Below are 27,039 nucleotides of genomic sequence, written 5' to 3'. Positions count from 1 at the left end.
ATTGATTTTTTCCCAGTATTGACTATGGGAATCTGGTTGAGCATCTAGAGGTGAATCTCACAATGTTGTGGATCTTCCCTCTGCCTTGGTGCCCTTGGAGTTCTTAACTTTAATAGTTGTCTACACTGAGCCTCCAGCAATTCTTTCAATTACAGTTCAAAATTTCTTACCCCAGCACTGGTTCTTGTGGCAATTTCTTCATGAGTCTCTGCTCTGGGAAGCTCTGGTGATCTGTGTTCACCCATCTCTCCAGTCTGGGGGCAGCAGTTTGTCTTTTGTCTTCCCCTCTCCCCCAAGGAGAGTTGTTGATTTTTTAGTCTGTTTAGTTTGTACTTGTTGGAACACAGTGGTGACTTCCAAGCTCCTTAAACTTTCACCATTATTATTGATGTTCACTTGGTATAAAATTCTAAGTTGTATTAATTTCAGTAATTATATATATTCTTTTAATTCTAGAATTTCCATTTAACTTTACACAGATTCAGTTTCTCTGGTGAAATCCTCATCTTGATTCAGTTTTCCTGAACATACCAAAATAACCACAGTTATTTTAAAGTCTGTGTCTGGTACCTCAAATATCTGGATCACCCATAGGTCTGTCTCTGTTAATTCTTTTTCTTTTGTGTCTCTTTATACACTTGGTAACTCTGAACTGAATGCCACACATTTTGTTAACAAATATTAGAGTCTGTGGATTCTATTTTTCCATAAAAGATTTTGTTTGTTTTCTGGCCAAATAAGTAGCTGATTTAAGGCTGAGTTTCTAGTCCTTGTAAGATCTTGTCCATTTTTGCTTTGTTCTAACTCTAGATTGTGATCCTGCAGAGATTCTGCACTGAAGTGGACACTAAACTTCTGATTTTATCTCCCAGTGTGATGTAGTGCCAAAAGATATGCTTAACTTTTCTGTTTCCCAGGAGCTGCTTTCTGCTCTTGTCTCTCCAAATTTGGCCACTTTGTCATACACATTGGTAAATGATTAGATTGATATAAGTAGTATAGAAAGTCATGCTCACTTCAGTGATTTGTTTCTGCTTGGTAGCATCATGGTTTCTTTTTAAGTTCCATCTCCCTTTTTAAGTGCCATGCCTTCTAACATCTTTGATGGCTTCAAAGAGATTGTTTTTAGTTTTTGTTTTGTTTTGCTTTGTTTTTCCATTCCATCTAATTTTTCTAGTTGTTCTCATTTGAAGAATTGATCTGCCAGAACTAATACATTAGATCTGGAAGTGTTTTAGATGTAGTATACACCATATTCTTTCAGATTCTATTGGCCGAAAGAGATCTCATGGCTCCTCCTAGATACAAGGTGGACTACAAAATGTAGTCTTCCTATGTGCCCAGGAAGAAAATTAAGTAATTTATTTCTCTGTTTCTCTGTTGTAGGCAATGACTTAGGGATTTATTATGTACTTTGGAGATTTTAGTGTGATCTTTATGCATTTTCAGCCCAATTTTAAACAAATGCTTAAAGATAGGGAAAGGGGCCATAGAATAATCTGTGTATATATTTTTTTAAAAATTCAGTATTTATTAAATTTATTTTTTGTTTCAAGCACTATGCTAGGCACATTCATATCTGTCCTATTCTTGAATCCTCATTTGGATCCTGCAAAGTACATGTTACTATTTTCCACATTTGTATATGGTATGTGTGAGACTGAAGTGGTTAATTTGTGCTTTGTGATGTGGAGTAAAGACTGATTAATTCATTCCATAAGATAATTTTTCTTTTTTATTGTTGCAAGTCACTCTTATTACATCTAGATGCAAGATAATACAGTAATTGAAACCAAGAGCTCTGGAACTAGGCTGCTGGGTTTCAGTCCTGTCTCTGTCACTTCCTGATTGGTTCATCCAGCAGACAATTTACTTCATTTCCCTTGCCTCAGTTTCCTGTTCTGTAAAATAGAGATAATAATAGATTGTTGTATTGAATAAATTAATTTGAAAAGAGCCTAGGAAGTGCCTATTATATAATAAACACTCAATAATTATTAACTATTAACATTATGTGGAAGCAGATGATTTCATTGCTATTTTTATTACCTATTTATATAATGCATTGTAGCTTTATAAGAGCTGTCCTAGAATACAAGTTCTGTGAGTTCAGGGACTTTTTTCCTCGGTAGGAAGTACAACATTTGGCACCAATGAAAGATGCAGGTTATTGAATTTCAAATCATAAAAGGAGAAAGGTTTGGCTGCCTTTTTTCATCTAGCTTTGTCATTTCCAGGTAATAGTGTTTATCATATATTTTTTCCCTCTTTTATTTGCCTCCTCCCCTTTTTTTGCAAAGAACCTATTTTCCCTAGTGTTAAAGTCCTAAATAGCTCTGAAATATATCAGTTATAAACTTATCTCTCTTGAATTAGAGATTACTGCAAATCATGATTAAAGAGTTGAGAGGAGCACATGTAATTTGGACGAGGTAGTAGATACCTACTTGCTAACATGATGTAAAATGTATGCATTTACACTGTCACAAACCATCTTGTACTGTGACTTGTTTCATAATATCTGTACTCAATACCATGTACTTTTGACAGTTCTTTCCTGTTTCTGACAGATTTTTTTCCTTTTAAGAAGTAAAGAAGTCACACATTTCTGTACTTTGCTTCGCTTGTAGTATCATTTCTCTCTTATCATACAAAATACAGTTATCTGTCAATCAGTATGTACGAAGCACTTAGTGCGTCTCTACATACATATCCCTGTTAGGGTCTGATGATTGGAAAAAGAGCATACAAGCAGAAGAAAAGGATCTCATCTTAAATTGTTGGAAACGTGTTAACCTATGAAAAGCACATTGAAAATAAGTGAGATCTTGTTTTATTATTGTTAATATCTGGTATATTAATTTCTTAGGGCTGCTATAATGAATAAACTGGATGGCTTCAGACAACAGAAAGTAATCCACCTTCAGTTTTGAAGACCTGAAGTTCAAAATCAAGATGTCATTGGGCTTGATTTCTTCTGGACGCTCTAGGAGAATCTGTTCCATACCTCTCATGGCTTCTGGTGGCTGTGGATAGTCCTTTGCATTGTTTGGCTCACTGACACTTGGTGCTAACCTATGCCTTTGTCTTCACATCACCTTCTCCACTGTTTCTACTCTTCTGTTAGTATCTTCTCTTATAAAGGCACTTGTCATTACATTTAGGGCCCACTCAGGGGCAAGGATGATCTCATATCAAGATACTTAACTTAATTACATCTCCAAAGACCATTTCTTTTTCCACATATCATTACATTCACAGGTTCTCAGTAGATATGTCTTTTATGGGACCATCAATCAATCTACTGTGTTGGGTATATGTTATTTTTCCCTGAGTTTTCTTGTGTTTCAAGTTCATAGAAATCTCCCTCAAGGACAAGGAACATATCTTATATCTTTTGGGCTTCCTACAGCCCAGTCAAGTGCTCTACCCAGTAAAAATCTCTTAATGTATTAGGATGTATATGTATCTTAATGCATTTTAAGAGCTATTATAGGAATGGATGGTACAAACATTCAAACAATCTCAAGACATGTGATGACATAGAGATTAGTGATAAGACTAATGAACAGGAAAACAGAGTGTGTTTTATGAGTGGTAAGTGCTATGATATGAGTACATAAGTACATATAGAAAGTCATCTTATGCTAGTCTAGGAGGTGCTAGAAAGGCTTCCTGGAGAAGGAGGCATAGCTAATGAATTTTGAAGGACTGAACAGTAAATGACCTATGAGAACAATGAGGATGTGTATTCTAGGCCCAGAGAACAACACATGCAGAGATTTCCAGTGTGAAGCTTCTGGTACCATCAGGAAGTATTCTTGTGGCCAGAAGATATGATGCATGAGGTGGGGGGCTGATTCATCAGAGTAGAAGATAAATGGCAAGAAATAACACTGGGGTTTCATGAAGGCTGCATCATGAAGGATCTTATATGCTCTAACAAGGAGTTTATATTTATTCATAAAAATAAGAATGAATTGATACGGTGGCTTAGATATTCCAGATTAACTTTTCACAAAATGGTGGTAGTTGGGAAAGAGATTGGGCATTAGTGAGACCAGAGGCAGGTTGGTCCATTTTACATTGGTGGAATAATCTGGATATAAATGATGGAGTGATGGTTGCCTTAGTTATGACAGTCTATGCAGAGGGTAGGGTATGGCATCTGAGCATTATGAAAATGATGCAGGCATGGTGGCTGATTGGAGTTAGGCCATATGGAAAAGAGAGAGGTCAAGGATGATTTTCAAATGTCTGGTTTGTTTGACTCTAATAGACAAGTAATGGTATCATTCATGGCAACTGAAGACAGAGAAGGGGGAGCACTGAAACTTTCTGTGTCTCATTTCCCTCATCTGTACAATGACTAAGTAAACCCTACCCTCCCTCTCTTGTAACATTATTAGCAACAAATAAGATATAACATTTTAAATATCTTTAAAGTTTTTATTTTTTTAAAGATTGTATTTATTTATTCATGAGGGATACAAAGAGAGAGGCAGAGACACAGGCAGACGGAGAAGCAGGCTTGCTGCAGGGAGCTGGATGTGGGACTTGATCCCAGGATCCTGGGATCATGCCCTGAGCTGAGGGCAAACACTCAACCACTGGCTGAGCCACCCAGGTGTCCCTACATATCGTTAAAGTTATAAAGCAAGCTCACAAATTATTCTTTAAGATTGATTTACATTTAACCAAAATGTATAATTAAAAAAATTTTAAAGGAGTATATATAGCTATATAAGGGCAAAAGTATATATATATATATATTTAAAATTAATTTTTATTGGTGTTCAATTTACCAACATACAGAAAAACACCCAGTGCTCATCCCGTCAAGTGTCCGCCTCAGTGCCCGTCACCCATTCCCCTCCAACACCCGCCCTCCTCCCCTTCCACCACCCCTAGTTCGTTTCCCCGAGTTAGGAGTCTTTATGTCTTTATGTCTCCCTTCCTGATATTTCCCAACATTTCTTTACCCTTCCTTTATATTCCCTTTCACTATTATTTATATTCCCCAAATGAATGAGAACATACACTGTTTGTCCTTCTCCGATTGACTTATTTCACTCAGCATAATACCCTCCAGTTCCATCCACGTTGAAGCAAATGGTGGGTATTTGTCGTTTCTAATTGCTGAGTAATATTCCATTGTGTACATAGACCACATCTTCTTTATCCATTCATCTTTCGATGGACACCGAGGCTCCTTCCACAGTTTGGCTATTGTGGCCATTGCTGCTAGAAACATCGGGGTGCAGGTGTCTCGACGTTTCATTGCATCTGAATCTTTGGGGTAAATCCCCAACAGTGCAATTGCTGGGTCGTAGGGCAGGTCTATTTTTAACTCTTTGAGGAACCTCCACACAGTTTTCCAGAGTGGCTGCACCAGTTCACATTCCCACCAACAGTGTAAGAGGGTTCCCTTTTCTCCGCATCGTCTCCAACATTTATGGTTTCCTGCCTTGTTAATTTTCCCCATTCTCACTGGTGTGAGGTGGTATCTCATTGTGGTTTTGATTTGTATTTCCCTGATGGCAAGTGATGCAGAGCATTTTCTCATGTGCGTGTTGGCCATGTCCATGTCTTCCTCTGTGAGATTTCTCTTCATGTCTTTTGCCCATGTCATGATTGGATTGTATATATATTTTTAAATAGATGGAACTTATTTTTTGGAGATGGCAAGAAATATGTATCTGCAGTCCAGATTCTCCTTTCCCTCTCTTTGTTTTTCTATCCTACACTGTGATCTCGTCATGCCATGGAGTGAAGTAAAAAAATCCACAACCATACTCTAATGCCTGTTTTTCTCAAACCCAGACTGCAGCTTCCCACTCAAGGTTTCTTGGTACCTTGTGATGTCACTAAGTGACCATCTCAATTCCACCCTGCTCAATTGCACCCAGGCATGGCCCTGCTGCCCTCTATGTGCACATACACACACACACACATACACAGGGATTGAACTCAGTAATCCCCAGGTAAAAATCTTGACCACCATATCAGTGTTCTCATCTACAAAATGGGTGTAATTTTTATATGTTTCACATGACTGATGACCAGATGAAATTAAATATATACAACATGGCAAAGCACTCAATACAAACTTTGCAGACAGATCTACCTTACCCTTGGAAATACTTCCTGCTCTGCAACTTTATAAAGTACTGGAAACCCTGATGGGCTTTGATCTCTGCATTTGAACTAACCTGCCTCATGGATCACTTGTTTCCCCTACTCTACTCTACCCCCCACCTCCCACCGCGTCTTTCTGAATTTCCCTAATAGTTAGGGACTGTTTCATAACATTCAATACTAAATCATTGCATGTCTGCTCTGTGTTCACTTTTTTTTTTATTTGAGTGTAGATGACACATAATGTTACATTAGTTTCCATTATACAATTTAGTGATTTAACAAGTTTAAAGAGTATGCATGTTCACCAGGAGTGTAGCTACCATCTCTCCTGTTACATGGCTATTACTTCACTTTTTCTTTTTAAAGTAGACCCAGAATTCTTCAGGTGGATGTATTTAGCATAGTGCAGGGCACCCACAAAATACAGCAAATTGGAAGTTTGAGAATCAACACATATTTCGGATCTTCACCTACCAGTCTCTTTTATGGGGGTCTTCTTGAATTTTTACTGTCCAGCCCTCTCTCTGTATATTTAAGTCAACCATGCTTTAAATGCAGAGAGAAAGTGAAAAAATGAGGTGGGAGATACCATTTTTTAAAACTTTGATCTCAAAATGGGGGAGAATGTTGGTTTTAGAACATTTTGATCTCCTTGAATTTATTTTTATTTTCATTCTCTGACAATTCAAAAATTGCAATGATAATTGCATTGTTCTCTAAATGCCCTAGTTAGAACCAGAGCCAAGATTATTTCATCCTACTTAGGAAAGAGCTGTAGGAAGGAGCCCATAAAACATCCTTGTTTTCTTGATGAGAATGCAGATCACCTCACTGCTGGAAGAAAATCAGCCTCAGGCAGTGGAAGTGTTGGCCAGACTGCACTGAATGGCATCAGCAAAATGCCTGGAGCAACAGAATGGTGGCACTGAGAGGTTGCTTGAGATGGAAGTGGATTTATGTGACAACTCTTTAATTTCATTTTGTAATTCTATTCATGGAATCTAAAGGTTGTATAACTTCAGGAAAATACTCAGGCAACCTTTTGAGTTCAGGCTCTGGTATATTTAATAAGAGGAAATTTCTTATCCTCTTCAAGCTCAGTTCTCTTCTCTGTGAAATGGGAATGAAAATATTTTCTTCCAAAGAAAACATTTAATATCTTTCTATGTAGGTATTTGGAGAGTAATAATAGTAAGACAACAATCTGTCTCTGAGGTATTTGAGCACTGTAAGCTACTCAAATGTTTTGGCAACTCTTCCAGTTTTCTCCCAAAGTATAATTAAAAAAAATTTAAAACATGACTATCATGTCAAAGACTTATTTAACTCATTAGCGAAGGAAGCAGCAGGATATTAAAGCTGATTCAAAGAGAATTTGAAAAGCTAAGTATACACAGGCTCTGAAAGAATTACTGCTGAAATAAGATTGCTAAATTTAAATATAAAATTGTTCACTTCCTACAGTGCAATAAAACTGGCAAAATGGTAAGAATATAAATATTAAAAATGATAACTTTTGGCATAACTGTTTCTACCATTCAGATATCATTTGTATTTTTATCAAAGATTAGAGTTAACATTTAACATCTAAGGTTATAAGTTCTAATCAATGGTAAATAGTCAAAGACACCTTCTCCTAGAAAATTAAGTAATCCTGGGGAAAACCTGCTAGACAATATTCCTATGACATCCAAAGGAAATGCAGTCATTTTTTTTTATCTTGTTACCATGTTTTGAAAATATATTTTAATATTACCTATTTATTTTCAGTTTTTCTTTTCATCTCATTCCTGATTGGTAGATTCACTTCTTCTGTTTTATACTTTATTTTCTTCTATCTGATGCTGTAATTCTGCATGTCTCTAATTCTCTTTTTCCCATCAGCCATTTATTGCCAAATTATATCCTCAGATCTTTTCTGATTTTGCTCCCTAATTAAGCCATTATTTGAGTCTGCTTTAGTTCTTACATTAAAATCTGACTTAAACCTAATTGGTGATGCACAACCATTCGCTTCCTTTTAGTATTAGAGATAGGTAATATTTGTGATTCCACTCTTGGTATCTTAGTATGGTATAAGGAAAACAAGGGTGGAAGGGGAGCTAAAATTTTTAAAACTTTCTGTTCATTTAAGAGAAGGAATATATCAGCTGTATTTGAGCCTGCCCTTGTATCTTGAACACCATCATTTTCACTAATGAAAGCCCATATCTAATGTCCATTATGCTTATTAACAAGCCATTGATTTCACCAATGAAAATCTATGTATAATATTCATTATGCTAATTAACAAACTTCTGTGTTGATCAGACATAGACCTAGCTGAAGCCTTATAGATACCATCTCTGGTGCATTGTCTTCTGAATAAGTGTCCACTAACCACCCCTAGAATATCCTCAAATAGGGAAATTATGCTCTGGGGGCCTACAGCATCACATTCATTTACATTACATGATCTAGGTTGCAGGTAGTTTAAAATAAAATGTAGTCTACGACACAACCGGTACTTGGCCTGTTTCTAAATGGAGTTAACACAACCTAGCAGTCTTTGTGGAAGGCAGGGATGACATGGTACTTGCTACCTTGCAAGTTTTCTGTCTCTAAGCTCCAGAAGCTGGGACACTGGTAACACTTTTTTGGAAATATAGGTTCCATTGACTAAACTGGCCACAGGAAGTTGAATAGGAAAGCACTGAAATCTGAACTTTCCCCTGGAGGATTGGGATATTCCCCCAGGAGGAGACCTCATCACCCCACAATGGTCATGGCTATTGGCTACTGGGAAAATATGAGGAAATGCAGCATTCTGACTTAGTAAAAAGAAAGAGTATCTTTTTACATTGCTCATTTCTTTTGGGCGCCAGTGTCTGTTAGAGCTAACTGGAAAAACAAAGACCAAAAGCAACTCTGGTTTAAATTCTGTTGTAATTGTGTCACGTTTTATATTATGATAAAATATTAGCCTCCTTACAAGGAGAAGGAGGTTAAATCCCTAGTTGATTCAAAGTGAATTTAGTTTCTCCAAAGATGAGCAGGATGAGACAAAAACATGACCCATTTTTTTTCTCCTCAGAGTCCAAATTTTCGCTCTGTTTTTTTTTCTTCTCCCCTCTATCTCAGGAAGGTTTCTCACAGCTAGCAGTGCAGAGGCATGCCCTTGCTGCTTGCAGAGCAGAAAGATTCATGGCTTCCTCTAACATATAAGACCCTGTATTATTTTAGGCAAAAAGAACAGCCCAGAGTGATTCATTGGGCAATGTGCATGTTGTGCCCTGGCCAGAGCTGTTACCTATTTATGACAATATAATTTCATTTGCTTTTGGAGATGCACTTTATGCCCTGTCTGTCAGACTAACCCAGAAATATGTCCACCAGGCAAGATGCTTAACCTCTTCCAGTGATCTACACTGCATAGAACCTAATGGCAGGAGTAGCATTGGCAGTTGATTTTGATTCTTCTTTGTAGAAGTGAAGAGGTTGCAACAGTTGCTGAAACTCCCCAAATTTGTGGTTATGAAATTTCTGAGTCCATGCTATACCATGATCGGCATACAAGGATTTATACTGCCTACATTTGGAAACACAATTTAAGTGATTATTTAAATAAGTGTTCTAATGTTAGAATCATTTTTTGCCATGTGAATGGTGGTATACAGTGTCTGGTTTTTGTGTACTAACCCTAGCCTGGGTCTTACCTTACTTTATTCCACATTTTTCCTATTTTCTAAATCTTTAAAAAATTAACTTATTTTTTAAAGATTTTACACATACGAATGAATTTAATGCAAACATAATGAACCCTGATGGATGCCCCCTTCTACCCTCATCAGATCATGGTATTTTCCCAAAGCATACTAATTCCTTTCCTTTGCCTTCCTCTCCAGAAAGAACTATTAGCATGAATGTGATATTTATTTATTCTCATGCAGGTTTCCATATTTTTAATACATACTTTTATATCCATAAATGAGAAATAGTTTTGCTATGCAGGTTTTAAATTTTTATAACTATTGTGTCATTTTCTTTTGTATGATTTTGCCATAATTTATTTATCCATTTTCTTAGGGTGTCTCCAGTTTTTCACCATTACAAGCAATGTTGCAAAGAACATTCTTAACCATGTTTCCATGTGTAAGGGTTCTCTAGAGGAACAGACTACAATGGAATTGCTAAGTTTCTGGATATGAATATCTTTAGCTTTATCAAATATTGCTGAATTGCTCTCCAAAGAGATATGTTAGAGTTCTTTATATATTCAGGGTACTAAAGTATTGTTGGTTATATGCACAGCAAATATATTTTCCTGTCTGTGGCTTGCCTTTTCCTTTTCTTCAGAGTGAGTTTTTAAAGTAATTTTAATTTTGATGTATTCAAAGGTATGGAGTTTTTTTAATGTTTTGTGCACATTGTATCTCATTCTAATGATCTTTCATTTTACATGGTCGTGAAGGAAACTCATCCTCTGGTTTCTTAGTTTATGTGAGCACACTTCATGGATTACCCTATGTTATATGAGTACTGGTTTAAACCATGCTGATCTAGGTGTAAAAGTTACCCCCTTGATATTCTCAAATTCCTTAGTGAGCAAAGTGGTTTTTATAGTATTGACAAAGGAGGAGTTCACATCTACTCCACAATGGAGAAAGCAACACCTCCTGTTAGCTTTTCTGTTTTCTCTCTTTGTTAAATCTTGACCTTACCAGTACTTTCTCTACCAGAATTAGTCTCACTTTTTTCTCCTTGTGGGGAGCAAAAAATAACTCTTCACTTTGTTTCATGAAAAACTCCACCTGTTTTGCAATAAAATATGGGTAACAGTTGACTTATAAATTAACAAGCAACAAGAATATAAAAGTGTCATCTCAATCACAGTGGGTCTCTCACTCTAAGAAGTTATCACAATCATTTATTTAGTCATATTTATTAAGCATGAACTAAGTGTCAAGTATTATGCAAGATACTGAGTGAACAATGTCCTAGATGGAAAAGATGGTGGAGGGAGATTTTCGAAGCCTTCTCTGAGCAAGGGATATTTAAAGTGAGGTAGGAAGAGTAAGGAACTAGCTATTCTAAGATGGAGGAAAATATTTAACAGGAGGTTACATGACAAATGCAAAAGCCAAATGCAATGAAAAGAGCTTGGCATGTCAGGGGAACCTGAAAGAAAGCGTGGTAATTATAGCTAAAAGGAAATTTTGAAGGAAGAAAGGGATATGGAATGTGGATAGAGAGCATAAGAGTGAAATTAGGGTTTAGGATAGAGAGCATAGGGGTGAAATTTTAAGCTTTCATAAACAGAGGCTAATTATTTGGTTCTGGATTTTAAAATATAGCATTGGCTGTATTTAGTACATAGACTGTACCCAAAAACAGGAAGGAAACCATGTAGGAAGCTGTGGCTGGGGTTCAAGTCAAAGGCAATGAAGACCAAGATTAGTTTTGTAAAGGAAAGATAGAGAGATACACTTAGAGGGAGAGATAACAGAGCTTTCTGAAGAGATACATAGAATAAGGAAGAAAATGTAATCAAAGATGGCTCCTGGTGATATGGCATGTTTCAGGATGGGGGACAAACACGGAGATAGTGACAACTACCCATGTAGGTTTAGGGCAGGAGAGGGATGGCACAGTTAAGAGTTTGTCTTTTGCACATCACTTTCAGATGCCTGTGAAACCATCCATGTGGAAACTTTGAGTATTTAGTTGGATTGGAGCTCAGAGAAGAGGTACATTTGGGAGCATCAGCTAGTAGAAAAAGACTTTTATATGATATGAAAAAAGAATGAAGCGAGATCTTTCTTTAGTTTCAACCTAAACTTCATATTCCCATGACTATCAGCCTTAGCCTTGAGTTTCTGTGCATGGATAGGGATCTTAGACTGTTTTTCAGAAAGCCCAGGGAAAGTCAGAAGTGGACAATCGTCCATTTGTTCCCATTTACAAATCTCATTGCTTCTCTAGTTTTTTGGTTTTTAGAATTCTCAGAATTAAGTGCTAGGAAGTACTGCACCAGTGTACTACAAAAGTAATGAGGTTGATTGCACACTTTATTATTTTTTAATTAATTTTTTATTTTTTAAAAAAGATTTTATTTTTATTTGAGAGGGAGAGAGATGTAAGCTTGATCCCAGGACCCTGAGATCACAACCTGAGCTGAAATCAAGCTGCTTAACACACTGAGCCACCCAGGTGCCTCTGATTGCACACATTAAAGGAAAAATTGAATTATATTATTGGAAGTTTGAGAGTTTTGTATCATAGTAGATCTCTGTTAATAGGTAGCAAAACTGGCATGCCTGTTCTCCGCAACATTAACAGTTCCAGAACTTTAACTTGGGGTTCTATTACTATTGCTGAAGTAGATTTGTCAATTATTTCTGTGTAGTTGACAAGGAATTTAGCACTTCAGTAGATTATGCTTACTTTTTCTTGTTGCAGGTAGAATGTTGACTAATTGAGGTTCTCTGGCAGAATGTTCTATATGGCCATAGATAGATTTGCAGCTTATGTTTTATGTTTATTATCAATGTTTACACCACTTATATTTACCTTCAGCTGCTTGCAGACAAAATTCTGGTTGTCTAGTGGTTACTAAGGACAAGTATATCTATTAGGCAGAAAATATTGGGTGCCTACTATGAACCAGCTGCTGTGGTACCCATGAGAGTTACCAGAAAACTAGGTCATCATTCTTGAGTCCAAGAAACTTACAGTCTGGAAAAGAAACAGGTTTGTAATTACCTACATACATTGCAAGATAGAATGGAAAAATGGTTATAACAGATTGAAAAAATATATGCTGGGTCACTTCTGGATAACAATGACTGCATGGCATGGCTTTACAGAATATCCCTAATGAAATGAATGAAAACTAGTAAAAACTAGCAAGTAAACAAAAAGCAGATCACTTGTAGAACAAAATAAGGAAAAGGGAATAATTGAATGCCCTACATTTCTCAAGTGGCAGCTAAGAAAAGAATTAAAATATTGTAATGTGACATGACAGGTCACTGAACCACAGCTACGAAATTCAAGAAACAATACTGGTGAATGTATTCTTCGGGGTAAGCTAATAGTTGAAACATGCAGTGCTTAAAACTCAGTGTTTTACATGCTATGCGCAACTTCCTTTTTCACTCATCATGTACCCAAATGGTTATTCTTGTGAGGTAGCTACAAGGTTCTTTCCATCTATGGATTTTTCCTCTTATAGATCCTCAAAGTCCTCTCACTAAGAGAAAGTAGGGTAGAGAATCAGAAATGACAAGTTTTTATGGAATAAGCTTAGAAGTAGCTAACTTCACCTGGCCAGATGTCCTTAACCCCCAGGGAGGTTGGGAAAGATAGTCTTTCTGTGTGCCCACCAGGAGACAGAAAGGTTTTGGTGACCATAACAGTCTCTGCCACAGAGTCCAAACAATCTCTGTTATTTCCATTAACCATCCTCAAACTGGAAAGAAATAAAACAAAGAACACCCTGCCCCTATTTTTCCCTCTTTTGACTGGGTTGAGGGTAGTATAAAAGCTAAATGAGAAGCGAGCAACTGATGATGACCCTCCCTGGAGAAGGAAAGGCTCCAGGGCTTCTCCATCAGAGCCCAGTCTGAAGACCCAGCACAGCTCCCAGGGCCTTGGGATACACTGTTATGTCGGTGTCATGGGCCCTGGTTTAGAACGGGCATCTGTCAAAATCAGGAAACTCTAGAGAATCCAAGTCTTCTAATAAGAGCTGCTTACTTCCTCCGCTGAGCTCTCTTTCATTCTCTTTTAGCTCTTCCACTCAAGCTTGCTAGACCCACCAAAAGGAAAACAAAAACAACTGGCTAGGACCTGGGATGCCCAGGCTTTATTTGTAGTTTAGAGATATATAAATAGGTCTCAGTGGAAAAGAATTTAAAGGGAACTCACTCACACACTATAGTGGATCAAATAGAAATTCTGGACAAGTGTCTCATGATAACCATGAGATGAAAAAGAAAACCACATGGAAGCTGTAAAACGCTCTGCAGAGGGGGAAAAAGCATAACAGGAAAAGACAAAGAACCTAGTCTAAAAGAAAACTGTAACTCAGGGAATAGAAGCAAATCCCATGCATATGCTTTGTGTTATAGAAAAACATAATAGGATTGAAGCAATTAAAAAAAGAACTCAAAAATGAAATCACAAGGTCATGGGGTGTGGTTAAAAGGGGAGGGGACGGTGGGTGGTGATAATCCCATTCTCAGTCCCCAAGGCACAGAGCAGGACAGAAGACGGCAAAGACTCGACCTGAGGGACAGAGAGGCGATAATCATCATGCTCTTCTAGGTATTAGAAAGAACTAAATGTTTCCTGAAATCAAGGACAAGAATAAAGCCAGGCTGCCAGGATAGAGCAGAACTGAAGCTTGGGAAGCCCCCAGGACTCACACTATTTCTTGCTTTTGCTGCTGTGTTGTAAAACTTCTCTCTTTGAAGAGGCTTCACAGGTTCTTCGTCCACATGGAAGAATATGGTTTATGCTCTGCTCCCAGCAACAAATAGACTGACTAGCTGGCTCTGAGTCACAATGCCAAATTCCCAGGAGAAAAATCTGATAGATCCAGCTTATGTTATGGCCAGTCAGCTATAGATGAGAGACATAAAATCATAAAGCAATACTAGTTTACAATTCCTGAGTGTGAACTGGGTGTCAGCCACTGCCAAGTGCTTACGATGGGGCATCTCATATCAACCTACACGCGGGAGAGATAGTACTTATATCATTTTTTAATTGGATGCTGCTGTTGTAGCTCAGAAAATTTAAGTTGTTTATCCCGTGTCACACAGGTGTCTTATCTCAGAGTCAGGTTTCAAACCTAGGTTGTGAGCTCCAAAATCTGCCCTCAACCTTTGTGCTATTATACCAGTACACCTGGGAGCCAGTTACCAAAAGGATGGTCAGTTGGTGGGTTAGACAGATCCCCTAAAAAATTGACCATTATTTTCCTAAAATTTTCCTCAGGTTAGATTCTAACAAGAAGATTTACTGGGTCATGGGTTCTATTGCCCAGTGGCTTTCCTGAAAACTTACTCTAATTTACATCCCTGAGAAGTGTTTCTCTCATCATATTATTGCCAACATTGAGTAATAACATTTTATTTCATCTTCGCCCATGCTGTAGGAGCTAGATTGGGAAGAATTTATTCTGGCTGGGGGGTTGGGGAAATTGTCACAGGGGAGGCCCATGAGGGGATGTGTGTGTATATATATATATATATATATATACACACACACATATATATATTCTTATATATATATATACAATATATATATATACAATATATATATGTATACACACACATATATATTCTTTCCTCTTCCACCTCCCCTCCCCTCCATACAATCATTTTCAAACAAGTAACCATTTTGTTTAAAAAATGCTGATGAGGTTCATATAGGATTGCTTGTATTAGGGAAAAATAAATTCACTAACGGAATGACAGGTACAAGGGGTTTTTGGCTTTGAAATGCATTTGACTAGCGACATTTGCATTCTATGAGAAATCTATGCTAATATAACATTCACACTCAGAGGAGAACTTTAAATTGCAAATTTTGAAAAGCTTGAAGTCAGTAAACAATATTTTGGGGAGAGGGGTGGTAATGCCAAGGCGACGTCAGGGAGCAAGGCTAAATAGAAGGTGTGCATTTGAGGAGTGTGAACTCTCTGGGAGCTGCAATTGCCTGGGAAGCCTGGCCCTAGTGAACTCCGCTCCTCTCAACAGTGGATTGCATACCTTAGAGTGCAGCAGAACCACCTGGAGAGCTTGTAAAACCCAATTGCTGGGTGCTCCCCTCCCCCCTCCGGAGTTTTTGACTTAAGAGGGTTGGGAGTCAGTGGGGAGGAATTCACGTCTGGAAATTCATTCCCTGGTGATGCCTGCCCAGGGGGCTACACTTTGAGAGCACCATTGCTCTAAGAAAATCTGAATAGCATATTTGGTGGTCAAAACAGCAAAGAGAATCACCAAATAATAGGAACGACGAAAGGCTCTGCCCAATTCACTTAAGTCCGGCTAAATGTTTCTCCATAGCTTTGAAAGGGTCCTTTACTTCTGGGAAGGGCCTGACAGAAGGAAGAAGCCAGGGCGAGAGGCAAGTAGGGAGAACTCCCTCGCTCACCCTCCTGGGGACCGGCCCTGGCCCCGGCTCCTCCCTCTTCCTCAGAGCTACCCGTTTGGAGGAGAGATCCAAGTCTCGCAGGCTGCCGCAGCCTCTGCTGAGAGCAGCGTCTTATGCCAGCTTTCCCTGGCGGCTTCCGACCCAGCCAGCCGCTCACCCCCTCACCCCGGTGATGATGTCAGCACTCTCTGCTCCATCACACCTGGCTGGAGGAATCAGATAAGCTCCACGGGAAGAGACCTGAGGAAGGAGCACAGTCTTGACAGGTGAACCAAAGACCCTTTTGTCTTCTGGGCCGGGCCGGCTGCCAGCTTTGTGGATTTCTGTCAGTCAGCTGGCTGCTACACTGGCCTGCCTCTCTCTTTTCCCGAAAAAAGAAACCATTAGCGATTTGCAAAGCTGCTCCCGAGCACATGGGGCTTTAATGGGAGACTGAGATCGAGTTAGGATTGGGTAGCCAGCTCCCAGCTTTGGCGGGAAGCCACCTTTGGGAGTGGAGCTTATGAACTCAGGCAGCCAAGGGAGCCATGCAGGTAGGCAGATGCCTACTTGGCAGTGACAGTTTGCCTGGAATCTTTTCGTAGAATTCCTGAGCGGTGCCCCTCCAGGTGCAGTGTGGGCTGAAAGTGTCCCCAAGAAGGAGCCGAGCAGCGGCTATATGTTCAATCCCTCAGGGCACGTGACTCACTTGGGATGGTTGTCCTGTCAGATGCGCCCCCCACCACCACCACTTGGGGCCCCAGTGATTTTTTTTTTTTTTTTACCCATCATGGTTGTTACTCTTTGTTTCTGGTGAAACTCACAGTGGCATCTTTGAGGGTTAGAATCTTTATGGAAAATGTTCTTTGTGTTCAGAGGATTCTCTACTCATTTTGAATCAGCCCAGGTGGCAATAGGCTAACCTCAGCATCTGGTTTTATTTCTCACCCTGTAGTTTGTTGGGTGTGTGGGGATACAGAGCAGAGCAGTGGCAGGGGAGGGTGACTTCCTCTCTGGTTATGATTGATTCACACATTAGACAGTTTGTAAAGGGAGGATTTTTTTCTTTTTTCCTTCATTTTCATATGTCTTTCTTTTACATTATTACAATTGTTTATAGGCCGAGAATGGTCTTAAGAATATTCTCCTTAGGGAGAAGAATAAGAGCGCCAGGGTATATATCTTTTCTGTGTGCAAGATTGAAGAGTGACTTGAGAGACTTACTATGAGTTACCTGGACTAACAGCTGGAACTACGGTCTATCTGGTCCTAGCAAGAGGGGCTCACCCCAACCTCAGCTTCTCACAGGACTGTGGCTTCTTCTCCTCCCAGGGAAGCTGCATGTTCCATGGGCCCAGAGCCTCCAGGTGCTGGGCAGATGGTGCTGAGATAACTCTTGTAAATAGCTGACATCCAATTTGAGACTAACTAGTACCAGAGTGGTCTGATCATCCTCCACAGAGTTGTTCTCATGCTTGCTCTATGACATTTCTCAGCCTTGACATTACTGATGTTTGGGCCCAGGTAATTCTTTGTTGAAGAGGGCTGTCCATGCGTTGTATGATGTTTAGCTGTACTCTGACCTTAATGCATTGGATGCTAGTAGCAACTCTCATCCCTAGTTGGGACATTTGAAAATGTTTCCAGATAGAACCAAATGTCTCTAAGGGCTCAAAATTGCCTCTAGTTGAGAACTACTGATCTATAAGGATCTATAAGGAACATGGGTGGGAATTCCCCAGTGGAACAAATAACAATTGCTGCATGACCATGTGATGGTTCAGGATCCATAGTGAGAGTGGGAGGGTAGGGACTTCTCCTTCTCTTCCTCACTGACCCTATGCCTTTGTTCTATTTTGTCCAAAAGCAGAGCCAAGATATGGGTTAAGGTAGTTTATTGGGGAGAACAAGGAAACAGGTGAAAACAGAGGAAAGCTAATAAAACATAGGTTAAATAATAGGTTACTGCTGTGGAAAAATGAGATTCAATGACTCTGGGACCTTCTGAAGAACAATATAGAATGCCCATCAGTGTCCTTCTGAAGAATGGAGAATTGGGAGTTTATCCATTCACTCCCATCCCACAATTGGTAGGGACTGTCCCAGAGGATGTTAATTCCCCTGCATTTCTCAGTTGCAAGCTCAGGTGGTGCTGGGAGAAACCCCTTAGGCAGAGTTGAAGAGAGATGGCAGGGGCTTGAGGTGAGAAGCTCTCAATGTGCTGGAAACTGTCTAGCACAGCCGTAGGCAAAGTCAGGTGTGCTAAGAGGATCAATAGGTTGGGACCTCAGCACCATCTTCTATATCCTGTCTTGTGTCTCTTTCCTCAATAGAATCTGTTTCTCAACCCATGGCATATGATATGGAAGGAATTTGTTCCAGTTCCTGATACAAGAGAAGTAGGACACATAAAAGGACCCCACTTGCAAGACATTCTCTGACTGTCATTCTGTTTGCTAGGGAGATGGTTTTCAGAATCGACCCTGATTAAAGATACCAAGAACTACAAGTGGAAGCAGGGAAGAGAGAAACTCAGTGCTTTCTGAAAATGTCAGGGTGTTTGAAAATTTGTTTTGCTGGTGGCCTACAAAGTGTTAAAATGAAATGTTTATTTTTTTCTATGTTATCTGTCCTTAAAGGGGTTTGTGATCATCAAGGACATGCATGTGTTAAAAGAACATTGGAAGTCCCTGAGACTTAGTATGCAGACAGCATGCTTACTAGATACTCTGTATTCTAGCAAGTCTGATGAAAGATGAGGAATTAGAGTTATTGCTGTCTTCTGTGAATGAGGAAATTGAGATGCAACGTGGAGGGTCCAGAGGGATTTCAAAGACCTCTGGTGTTGTGAAAGGCCACAATGCCTAGGATTATTACTCTTGCTTATGGGCAGACAGGTTTGAATGCCAAACGGAAGGGTTTGGATTAGATATGACAAGCCACAGGAAGCTTCCGAGGCTTGCCTGGTAAGGAAATGACATGATGAAAATGGTGTTGGAGGGCTTCATTCTCACAGCTGATGGAGGACAATTATTCCCATAGCTGCCTAGCTGCAGAAAGGGCTGGAGTGGGAGAGACTATCCAAGAAGCTGTTACAATAATACAGGGATGAGATGGTGAAGATTGTAGAGTCAAATCTGAATCTAGATAAGATTTTCAATCTTCTGGCAGCCCTTTCTAGATCTAAAAATAGTGCAGGCAATATCAGACTGTCCTGTTATTAATGTAGAAAATGTTCTCAGAGAAGTCTCCCTGTAAGCCATGGAATCATTTCCTGTTGTAGTTGGAAAGATCTAGGGTCATCTACTCCAGTAGTGGCTAATTTGGATGCCTAAAAAGCCCAGAGAGGGGAAAGTAGCATGTGAAACTAGGTATATGGGTTTGATTCGTGTACTTACATTGTGTGGGTGTAGAGCGTTGACCATTGTGTGGTGGTATGCTGGAACCAGCTTGTACCAGCTCATGAGAGCCAATTGTTAACTTTTCAGGAAGTGTGTAAGATGGATGATGCTCCAGTGGTAGCTTGCAATCAACTATGGCAGGAGTATTTATACCATCAAAACTGGCAAACACTACCAGTTAGGGCTCCCTCCCTCCCAAGAGCTGGTTGTTAAAGATTTCCAGCAGCCCACCGTTGGCACTGTGACAAACTAGAGCATACATGACCCAGTATCTGCTACTCTACTTCAGCCTCACCCGCCTCAGTGGCTTGGTGGGCTTATTGTTCCCAGATGTTCTAATTTCTCAGGAGCCAAACACCTTCATGATGTGATGCAGGCCTAGATGAGTGTGGCATATTTGAGGAAAGCTAGGAGCCCACAGTAGAGGGACTGAGGGTAAGGCACAGTAGTCAAACAGCATACCATTAAAGGCATTCCTACTTCCCTGTCCTTTGCTGTAAATGAGTTGAACAAATGGCACGACACAGAATAGGAAAAAGAGAAGAGATCATGGTATTCTTCTTCAGCCTAAGTATGTAACATTTCTTCTGTATTACCATCAGGTTAAGCGTGCATAGCTGAAGAACTGACAAGAAGTGATCAGAGGCTACCAAGTAACTGAGGGCAGTGCTGCTACTTTAAATACTTGGCTACTCTCACTGCAGAGCAAGTACAAGTGCAAAATATAAGCAAAATTAGATACTCTGAGGTTTGACTTTTGAGTGGATCATCACGGTTCTTTTTTTTTTTTTTCATCATGGTTCTTAAATTCCTTCTATATCCATGGAAACAAATTGTCAATTTCTGTGATCCCTCTTAATTTAAACCTGGAGGACAATTTTGCATGGCTCATGTGGATGGCTTATGTTTGCTTTACTTCAATACTATGTCAATAGACATAGATTGTGATCTCTTAGATCCCTCCCCTCCACCTTATTCAGAACTTCTTGTCATTCTAGGCAACTCACAGGCAAGTGGAGAAGGATCCTAAATTTAGCTAATCTCATAAGCAAGGATCACTTGCTTTAGCAGTGAAGTGTACACTTCAGCAGCTACAAACATGCTGAATAGCAAAAGAAGGCTCTCCTAATTGGCTGTTGTGTGTGTGGAAGGTCCTGGGGAAAGAAATAACAATTAAGTTAAAAGCTACCTTTGCATCATAAATCTAAGTACCTTGAAAGAGATGACTTATTTTAAGTTAATTGCAAAGAATTTTTGTGATACAGAATTTTGAAAGACTTTCTTCATAGAATAATATAAGCAAATAGTGAGATTCTTTCTCTTTACTTGGGAACTTTAATTAAGGTTTTGTATTCCATAACCTTGTCAGATCACTGTCCTGGCTCAGTCTTAAAATAAGTTTTATGGCCTTCCTGACCTTCATTTACCTTAGAAGTAGACACAAGCCAACTTTCTCTTCCTCAAAGTGAAAGTAGAAAAGGTCCATACATTTGAAAATACTGCAGGCTTACATGGCTGATGACTTGGGATTTAACAGTTCTTCAGAGTTCTCTTGGAAAAGCTTGCTAGCTCATTAACCACTGCTATACCCTCTTTAATTGCTATCTTTATGCCATTAGAAGTTCTGCCCTTTCCAAAACCAGTTTAACACAAGAGGCCACCAGAAAGGGAGTGATTTCATTGACTGAGAACAGTCACCAGAGCCACACACTATCTGTGGATTAGATGAAGTCAGGCCTGAAAGGAAGGACAGAGTTCTTCCACAGCCAAGTCTCTCCTCTGCTGAGCACATGGGACAGCACTTCTTAGACCCTTGGCAAGTCCAGGCCTATGAGCAGTTCTAATCAGCGAGCTGTGAATGGAAGTGACAGGTGCTACTTCTGGGGTGGAGCATTTTTTTTTTCATTTGTTTTTATTGAAGTTCGATTTGCCAACATATAGTATAACACCCAGTGCTCATCCCATCAAGTGGCCTCCTCAGTGCCCATCACACCCAGTTACCCCAACCCTCCGCCCCCCTCCCCTTCTGTAACCCTTTGTTCATTTCCTAGAGTTAGGAGTCTCTCATGGTTTGTCTCCCTCTCTAATTTTTTCCCACTCAGTTCCCCTCCTTTCCCCTATAATCCCTTTCACTATTTTTTATATTCCATGTATGAGTGAAACCATACGATGATTGTCCTTCTCTGATTGACTTATTTCACTCAGCATAATACCTTCCAGTTCCCTCCATGTTGAAGCAAATGATCTTTATGCATTCATGTGTCGAAGGACATTGTGGCTCCATCCACAGTTTGGCTATTGTGGATATTGCTGTTATGAACCTTGGGGTGCAGGTGTCCCAGTGTTTTACTACATCTGTATCTTTGGGGTAAATCCCCAGCAGTGCAATAGCTGGGTCATAGGGTAGCTCTATTTTTAACTCTGAGGAACCTCCACACAGTTTTCCAGAGGGGCTACACCAGTTCACATTCCCACCAACAGTGCAAGAAGGTTTCCCTTTCTCCACATCCTCTCCAACATTTGTTGTTTCCTGTCTTGTCAACTTTCACCATTTTCATTGGAGTGAGGTGGTATCTCATTGTGGTTTTGATTTGCAATTTCCCTGATGGCAAGTGATGTAGAGCATTTTCTCATGTGCTTGTTGGCCATGTGTATATCTTCGGTGAAATTTCTGTTCATGTCTTTTGCCCATTTCATGATTGGATTTTTTGTTTCTTGAGTGTTGAGTTTGATAAATTCTTTATAGATCTTGGATACTAGCCCTTTATCTTACATGTCATTTGCAAATATCTTCTCCATTCTGTAGGTTGACTTTTAGTGTTCTTGACTTTCATTTGCTGTGCAGAAGCTTTTTATCCTGATTAAGTTCCAATAGTTCATTTTTTTCTTTTGTTTCCTTTGCCTTTAGAGATGTATCTTGCAAGAAGTTCCTGTGGCCAAATTCAGAAAGGTTGTTGCCTCTGTTCTCCTCTAGGATTTTGATGGATTCTTGTCTCACATTTAGATCTTTCAACCATTTTGAGTTTATCTTTGTGTATGATGTAAGAGAATGGTCTAGTTTCATTCGTCTGCACGTGGGCTGGAGCATTTGATTGCTGATGCTAGAGCCTCTGGAACATTCTCACTCTGATTTGGCAGTTACTGATGAGCAACATTGAGATCAATAGCTGAACACTCAGCTGGGCCACTGAGGGAGTGACTTTGAGAGAAAAGTGCCTCTATCCCACTCCTCCTCTGGTGATCCACAATGGCTATGTAGGAAAAGCAAGGAATGATTTTGGGAAAGTGAGATTTGGGGTTTATTGTTACTGCAGCACAATCTATCCTGTTCTGGATGATACATTTTTCCAGCAGGCCTGTGATACTGAAAGAAGTGTCTCAAAGTGGAAGGAAGTGACTTTTATCTGGTGTGCTTTGTTTCTGCCCAGTCATTTGATAACTAGGGTGTGTAAGTTCAGAGAGCCCTTCAGTCGTGTAGAACATTGACGGCCACTTTTGATGACCATTACTAGAACTGCCATCTTTTTCTCTGTTTTGTTTTTTTTTTTTTAATTGATATTTGAGCTAAGACCTAGGAGGTGAGAAGAAGCCAATATGTTTATGGTAGAAATGAGGTAATATTTTCAGGCTAGAACAGCAGGTGCAAAGGCACAGGGGTGAGGAAGTTTGATGTGTTAGCTTGTATGAGAGGGAAGGAAGTTTACTGTAATGGATGCCATGGGTGCCCCTCTCAGACCATTTCCATGACAGTACTCATGCATTGATTGCTGACAGCTCCCAGCAGCCACCTTCTTTGAACGTTGCCCTCCACCATTTGGAGTCACCAAGGAAAGAAGGTCATAGCCCCCCTTACCTCTGCACCAAGGAGGGATAGCTGATGGCCAACGACTGGTTGACTTTGGCAGCAAAATGCTGGCAATGTAATTGCTTTGTAATTATGTCTCAGAGCTTCTCTTCATCCCCAGTCAGGCAAAAGCTGGACTCTCTCTGAAACTCCATCCTTACATGGCCCCTTTGCTCTTTTCTATCCTGCCCTCATTCTGCTATGTTTTTTCGATAAACTGCATGCATCCAGGTCCCTTCTCAGGCTCTGCTTTTTGAGAATTCAACAGAAGACATGGACTAAGATAGGAAAGGGTCCCATGGGCCAAACATATGGTGGAAGCACTGGATGCTATTGACTTCTCTTGGAAGTTCCTTATAAATATTTGGGCACTAAATCCTCTTAAGTCCTACAACAGGGAAATTTGTTTAACCTCAAATAACCTACACAACTTTGTGAAATTAGGAAGATTGGACACAGAGTTGGGACTCTTAGTTTCACACCCCCTACTTTGCTGTTATTTGTTGTGTAACATTGGGCTAAGTACCTGATTCTGCTTTATCTCCCGCTCCTCTCAGGAAAATGGGAATCTGTTCACTGCTGGTGGAAAGACAGGTATGTAAAATGACATAGCCCCTTGGGAAAAGAGCCTGGTAGTTTCTTATAGAGTTAAACATAAACTTATCCCCAGTTCTACTAGGTTTCTTTTTTTTTTAAGATTTTATTTATTTATTCATGAGGGACAGAGAGAGAGGCAGAGACACAGGCAAAGGGAGAAGCAGGCTCCATGCAGGAAGCCTGATGCAGGACTCGATCCCAGGACTCCGAGGTCACACCCTGAGCCAAAGGCAGACATTCAACCACTGAGCCACCCAGGAGTCCCTCTACTAGGTTTCTACCCATGAAGACAATTGATAATTTATGTCAACACGAAGACACATGCACAGCTTGTCATTGTAGTGCCATTCATAACCACACCCAAATGGAGACAACCCAAATGTTCACCACCTGTGGTTTAACTATATGATGGAATAGCACTCAGCAATAACAAAGAACTGACACATGCTACAAAATAGACCTCCCAAACATTGTGCTACATGAAAGAAGGCAGGCGCATACTGAAGGCTATATACTGTATGATCCTACATATATGAAATCTCTAGATCAGGGGTGGCTTGGGCCTTGGCCTGGGGGGTGGGTAAGTGGGGATTGACCGTAGACACCAGGGAACTTTTGGGGGTGATGGAAATGTTCTAACACGGGATTGTGGAGGTAGTTGTATACTGTATACTTTTCCTAAATGTCATTTGCATTGTTTACTCCCAGTGACCAAATTTTATGGTATGTATGCCATACCTCATTAGAGCCACCATATAGAAACCCTTTGAGAATATAAATGTATGTGTGCTTTCTTACTTTAACATCCCCTAAAAATATTATTTGGAGATCTGGGAATCTGTTCCTTATACATGAAAAGACAAGTTCCATAAGATAGTGAAAAGAAGTGGGGAGCCTGCAATAGTTACCTTCTGGGGTTCCTGTGAGGATTACCTGACATTCAACACACGTCAACTGTCAATGCTATTTTTGTTGTATCCGAGTCAGCATTTCCTCACAGATTTTTAAGAGGAAAACTTTTTGTTGTTGTTGTTGTTGGAATGCTTGACAATGGGTTACCTTCAGATCTGTTGTAGGAGACGTTCTGTCCATATGCTATTTGCCCATTTAACACTTTAATTTTTTTTCTTATAACTTGAGAAGGGTATATTTAATTTGAGAAAAGCTTTTTTTATTCCCTGTGTACAGTCAGGTTACAAAACCTCGTGATCTCTCAGTATTTCAGAGGCGATAAAATGTTAACTTGTGGCTTCTAGGAAGGACACAGAATCTCCGACAGGCATTACATTCTGATAAAACTCATATTATTTTTGAGAAAATTGAATACAGTATGTTGGGCCAAATGTCTCTGAAAAACCAATTCATACATTCCCTTTAGATCTCTTTGACATTAGGACACACAGAAAAATCCCACCTAGATGACCTTGTATTTTCAAAAGGCAACTATATTTGCTCGTGTGCTGTTTCTGGCTTAGCCAGAAATGATTGTTAATTTTGCCCTTAAAAAGGCAGATTACCAAAATACATTAGTGTTTTGGGCATGTGCAGTATAGACCAATTTGGCCCAATTTAGCCGTCAGAGCAAGATTGCACCCAAACAGAAGTGCTTGTAGAAATGAATTGACGACTCCAGTAGTTTTAAATCAATGCATGCCGGGCAATCAGACTCCCTTATCACTCCCCAAAATGACCTGCTTAAAGAAAATTGAAGCACTGTTATAGTTGAGACAGCTGTGCAATCCACATGCTCAAAGTGGTGATCACCTTCAAATTCAAGCACTTAATTCAAGAGTTCCAATAATTTTAAATTGCTATGTGCCACAAAGAGTGACAGATGGTTACCAGAGTGCACCAGTATTTTTAAAACACTTCAGTATTTGGTGCAGTATATTTCTGTGGAAAGGTTCACAGCAAGTTGAAGCAAATTTCCAAATTAACATTGAAAAATGAAAAGCGACATTGCAACAAACTTCAGTTTGGTTCTCTTTTATCTTTCCCACCCCCTCCCCACACTCCCAGCCAAAAAGAAGCCTAGTCACTCATCTTTCTGTTTTGGATTGAAAAACCTTGAGGATTTGTCAGGAGCTAAAAATAAGTCCGACTTTTTAAGTATGGAACCTCCTGGCGAAGATGCACTTGGCACTAGAATAGCTCTGTAGACAGAAGTAGGGAGTATGGCCCATGGAGCCAAAGGAAGAGGGACAACTTGCATATTTAGAGTTTAGAGTTCCCTACCTGAGTTTTGAAGCATTGAGGGTGGGAACTAGAAGCCAGCCTGCAGGGTGGTGAAATTTAGAGGATCCCATCTGGTTGGTCCAGGAAAACAGAGGCAATGTCTGGAAGTGTCTCTGTATTCAGATACCTCATCTCTCCTGTCCTGAAGTTCTTTAGCATGTCAGGTTCCTTGCATGGAACCTCAATCTACCCGCCACCCTCTTCCCCCCTTCCCCTGGAGATTCTGCGCACCTGGCCAGGGCCCCACCCCTCTATCTGCCTCTTTATCCTCTTCTTGCCTCTTTCTGCTTTTTTCTCCCCTTCACAGGAAAGTCCCTCTGCACTCTCTCTGTGTATCTAAATCGTGAATAATGGCTCAGCCCTGGTCCCCCCCCCTCCCCACACTCTCTACTTTTAGCTCTATCCATCTCATCCCACAATGTTTGTCCGTTTTCTAATTGAGTTGAATTTTAGCCCCCTATAATTGGATGCACAGTCAACAGACGCTTTCAACTCTTAATTAAAAACTGAAGCCTTTAAAAAAATCAATTTTATTTTGCTATACTTATATATAATAAACTACACCTATTTTAGGTATACAATTCAGGTTTTCTTTTATGAATGTGTGTAGCCAGGTGACCACCACTATTAGCAAGATGTAGAATATTTGTCACTCTCCAAATCATGTCCCTTTGTGGTCAGTTCCTCTGATCCTGGCCT

General features: G+C 39.8%; 1 protein-coding gene across 19 annotated transcripts in view; it reads left to right on the top strand.

Annotated features, from left to right (window-relative positions):
* The window catches only part of RBMS3 (RNA binding motif single stranded interacting protein 3), a 1,727,904-nt gene that overhangs the window by 282,422 nt on the left and 1,418,443 nt on the right, over positions 1-27,039 (top strand). The window contains exon 1 of one of the 19 annotated variants that reach the window (XM_041733613.1): positions 24,025-24,102. The exons of the other annotated variants lie outside the window; for them this stretch is intronic. Coding sequence (XP_041589547.1) covers positions 24,070-24,102 — 33 coding nt within the window. The 5' untranslated portion in view covers positions 24,025-24,069. Of the gene's footprint in view, positions 1-24,024; positions 24,103-27,039 lie in introns of those variants that run through there. 19 annotated transcript variants of the gene reach the window in all.

The sequence above is a fragment of the Vulpes lagopus genome, chromosome 19, assembly GCF_018345385.1.
Source record: "Vulpes lagopus strain Blue_001 chromosome 19, ASM1834538v1, whole genome shotgun sequence".
In the NCBI taxonomy this organism is placed as follows: Eukaryota; Metazoa; Chordata; class Mammalia; order Carnivora; family Canidae; genus Vulpes; species Vulpes lagopus.
The sequence above is the reverse complement of the archived record's forward strand: the minus strand, read 5'-3'. Positions and strand labels throughout refer to the sequence as shown.